The 4,110-nt window shown below is 41.0% G+C and overlaps 1 protein-coding gene across 2 annotated transcripts in view; it reads left to right on the top strand.

The window, feature by feature from the left end:
* LOC102680377 (tolloid-like protein 2) overlaps positions 1 to 4,110 on the top strand; it is a 52,457-nt gene that overhangs the window by 30,277 nt on the left and 18,070 nt on the right. For both annotated transcript variants that reach the window (XM_006611951.2, XM_006611950.2), the window contains exons 2-3: positions 3,064 to 3,216; positions 3,334 to 3,538. In XM_006611951.2, coding sequence (XP_006612014.1) covers positions 3,393 to 3,538 — 146 coding nt within the window. In that variant the 5' untranslated portion in view covers positions 3,064 to 3,216; positions 3,334 to 3,392. The remainder of the gene's footprint in view (positions 1 to 3,063; positions 3,217 to 3,333; positions 3,539 to 4,110) is intronic.

Below are 4,110 nucleotides of genomic sequence, written 5' to 3' on the forward strand. Positions count from 1 at the left end.
GACTCTATGATATTCTAATTCGATCGTTGAACAACAATCCCTCTGTAAAAACCACTTTTGTATATATATATATATATCTTTCTCTAAGGAAATTGGAATGGAATCAAACCGTTTCCATTCGAATCTCGAAGAGAAAAGAATTATTTCCATCCATCGGATCGTTTCAGAGAGAGGTTTCGACGTGGAACAAAAGTTTCATCTTCCGCGGCTCACCGAATTTCTGAATGGGAACGAACGCTCTCGAAGTAAGAACGGCGTCGTTGACACGAATCGCCTGCCGAGTGTCATCGAGCACTCGCCAAGTTCCCTCGATAACGGAAGATCGTCTCGAAACACGGCGTGGCAAAGGAACTGGCCGATCAATTTCCGCCAAATATCGTTCCACCAATGCTACAAACTTTAATCGCGAATACTTTTGAAAATTCGAATACTCTGAAAAATTTTGTATCTCGAAAATTTTTGGCAAACAGGTTTTTTCTTTTTTCTTTTTTTTTTTTTTTTATTAAAGTCGCATTAACAGATCGCGCGTACATAGACGCGTTTTCAAAACGCGTTCGACGATGGACGAAAAAGTTTTCCGTTCGTCGAGCGGAACGATTCCCTTTTCCACGCGAATCAAACGAATTTTCGAGCAGAGAGAAAATACGCGCGATTTAATAAAATTACGATTACCGATTTACAATTTACAATCGATGGAATTCTTGTCCACCGCGAAGAAAAATTCCCTTGGTGGTAATTTTTCACCAAGAAAATGAAATACTCGAGAAAAATGTCTCGATCCCTCTTCCATTCGCAAAAAGAGAATTACTTTTACTCGAGCAAAGGAGCTCGGTCTCGCTGCGCGTGAAATGATTCTGAATTTTTCACAATACTTTTTCCTCTATGAAAACACCGATAACACCTTGCCGCCAGGATGTTTCGTCAACTGTACACAGCGAAACGGCCTTTTCGATCTGAGAGATCAAAGACGGATATTGGAATCGAGAGAAGAAAATTAACAAAAAAAGACAATACGTATTTTCCAAGCGCGAAATTAAAAATAGAGAAGAAAGAAAAAAAGGAAGCAATTTTATTCTTAGCAATTCGAGAATACTTGGAATTTGTGGTTATCGGAGAGGAGAGTTGGCAAGTTTAACTGTTAAAATTTGTTTTACGCAGCGATAAGTATATATATATATAAGACCAAGGGATCAAGTTCAATATGTACGTACTGTTCCGAACGTTGAATTCGATCCAAAAGTTATCCGGCTTGACTGAACTTATCAGGTGACTTTTCAGAACGTTCAGCGACTATATTCCGCTTACTTTTCTTTTCCTCCCCTCCATCGTTCCCTTTTTCTCGTCACGAATCTTCGACCCGCTCCTCGTATCCGATAACACGGTCGAAGCTGTTTACATCGCTCGTAACAACTGCACCCGAACAAACTCGCTCGCTCTCGCTCCCTCTCTCTTTCTCTCTCCTCTTCACCGATAAAACCACAGTCTCGTGATTTATGAACGTTGATAATAAGGCTGTGCAACATTACAGTAGCGGGCCCAGGGTCTTGGAAATTCCTCCTATATAACTAGCTGGCAAGACGTATGGACGTCGAAAATCACGCGCAAACGTAAATTGGGGAATTATCACTGGGAGGGTAACGTTCGATCTTTGTCAGCGTACATAGAGAGAGAGAGAGAGAGATTAGTGGAGGATAGTCGAGACGCTCCTCGAATCGAATTTCAGAGAAAAAGTTACGAAATTTTCGGTTTGTCGGAGAGGGGATTAAATAGAAGATGGTGTATCGATACACGCAAGGGATAATATTTTTTAAAAAGCTAGGCGAGAAGTTAAAAGTCGTTACTTTTTTTTCGTCGAAATGAAAATGAGAAGAGGGAAAATTGGAGAATTGGAGAAAACGATCTAAACGATCGCACGGTTCGAAGAAGGAGGAGGAGATGGAGATGTTGAAACAGTTTGCTGTCAAGCGGTAACTCGGTTAACTGGGTTAACTGTTTAATGGAAATAGTGGAAACGAGAAACGTTTTCTAAAGCGGGCAACTGGCGAGGTTCTGGTTGAATTACGAGTTCCTTGATCTTGAGGTTATAGGATTTGTCATGCACTTGGAACTTGATCCATCTCGACGGCGTAAAAACGTAAACGACGGATCATACGAGAGAGTCGTAAAACCGCGATCCGAAGAACTCTAAGTTTGTCAAGGCATATTACTTAGTTTTACGATCTTTAATTCTCATAACTGTATCGAATCGTTGTTTTTTCCCCAGGCGTTGTCGAGATTATGCGATTCGTCCCGGGTCATCGGAAGACGAGTGACCTCGAATTCCTAGAAATTACTCTCCAACAAGTTTATCGCGAGTCGCACATTTAAATCGCAAGATTTTCTGCATATTAATCATCGTAGAGAATCGCCGAATCGTAAGATCTCGTAAGATTCAACGGAGATAACGGGATCTCGATTTTCTTAAAAAGATTCGATCGGATCTCGATCGAACACCTCTAACAACAATCTCGAACGTTTTTTAAATCGTTGGAGGAATCGTAGGATTACAGATCGTGCCTCGTGTCGTGAATTATCAGTGAATCTTCCAAGAGGTCGTGGGATCGGCTATATCGGGTCACGATCAAGTCGTGGAACGTTGTCTTCTCCTAGCTCACGTGCCTGCAAACACTCCGTAACTCTCCCGGTATTTCGAGGTTTTCCCATCATCTCTGGAATCTCGACGTTGTCCACACATACAAATACACAGAGCAGACCATGACCTCTTTCATGACCTGCCCTAAATGTTAGGCAAAGTTTCTTCGAACTCTCGATGATTTTACGCGAACCCCATGGCGCCAAGGGTTGGAGAAAAACAAGTTCCACGACCCATAGATCTGAGAAATTTTCGTGGATGGTTCTTCTATGAATTCTGAAATCAAAGATTGAATAACTCGCGGATTCTTCTTCGTGAGTGATATTATGGTAAAGTTTTCGACGCTAAGAGAGCTGATAATTTTAATTTTCTTCCCAGAGGTAATTTTCTCCCTTATTTTTCTTATTCGCGCTTTTTTTGTTCCATTTCAGGCGGGTTTCTGGGCGACATCGCTCTGCCCAACATCAAATACGAGACCGAATGGAGGCAGCAAAAGCTCAACAAGAGTTTCTTGGAGGAGCTCGAGAAATATCGGGACGAGGTCCTGAAAGAGGGTCTTCAGGTCGAGGAGGAGGGTCTTACAGGTAAAAAAGAAAAAAAAAAAGTTTTCCAAACGAACGAAACTTCCATTCCTGTTCCATTCCCGTCGATCTCCCTTGCTTGGAGATCGCGTATTAGCTACGCATTACGCATCGTTTCAGAGATTCTCCAATTCAAAAATGGACACGACGCTAACGAGCCGCATCAGGAGAACGAGGAGATGGTGGCTTCTCAAGAGAAATCCGAACCAATTATGGTGGACCGGAATCAATACAGCATGGACGGCGAGCTCGAGGGTGGATTCAGTTTTAACGCGAGGAACGAGGATGCCAGGCCTGGGGTGAGGGACGAAGGCGTTGAATTCAGGTACGTCGCGCCACGAAAATTTCACGTTTTCTTTTTTCTTCCGTTTTGAGTGCCAGATTTTTTCCTTTTTTTTTTTTTTCAACGTGACTAAACCGCTGATAATTTTCTCGATTGTTTCTTTTCTTCTTCTTTTTTTTTTCTTTCTTCGAGGTGAAAGACGGAGGAATCAATCGGAATTAATCGGAGAGAAAAAAAGCGAGATATTTCAATGGATCGCTTATTGTTCGTAAATTTGTTATATTTTTCAGTAGGTTCGAATTCAATTTTTTTTTTTTGTTGACGCTTTAAATTTGCTCTAAGCGTTAAATTATGGATTATTTTTTGACGGACGATATTGCGTCCGTAATGCTCTTTGTTTTTTAAAATCGGTTCGACGTTTTGGAATAAGCGGCGCGGATAATAATAAATTTATCTGAAAAATTGTGGAGGCGATATATTTTCGCGTGTTCGATGCCAATTAAAAATATTAAGGTGACTTTTGTAACTGCGATATTAATTAAAAGCTGGCGATAAAGAACGGTATTGTATTCGCTTTACACGCTTTTCGATATATGTTTTATATATATATATAT

The sequence above is a fragment of the Apis dorsata genome, unplaced genomic scaffold, assembly GCF_000469605.1.
Source record: "Apis dorsata unplaced genomic scaffold, Apis dorsata 1.3 scaffold_97, whole genome shotgun sequence".
In the NCBI taxonomy this organism is placed as follows: Eukaryota; Metazoa; Arthropoda; class Insecta; order Hymenoptera; family Apidae; genus Apis; species Apis dorsata.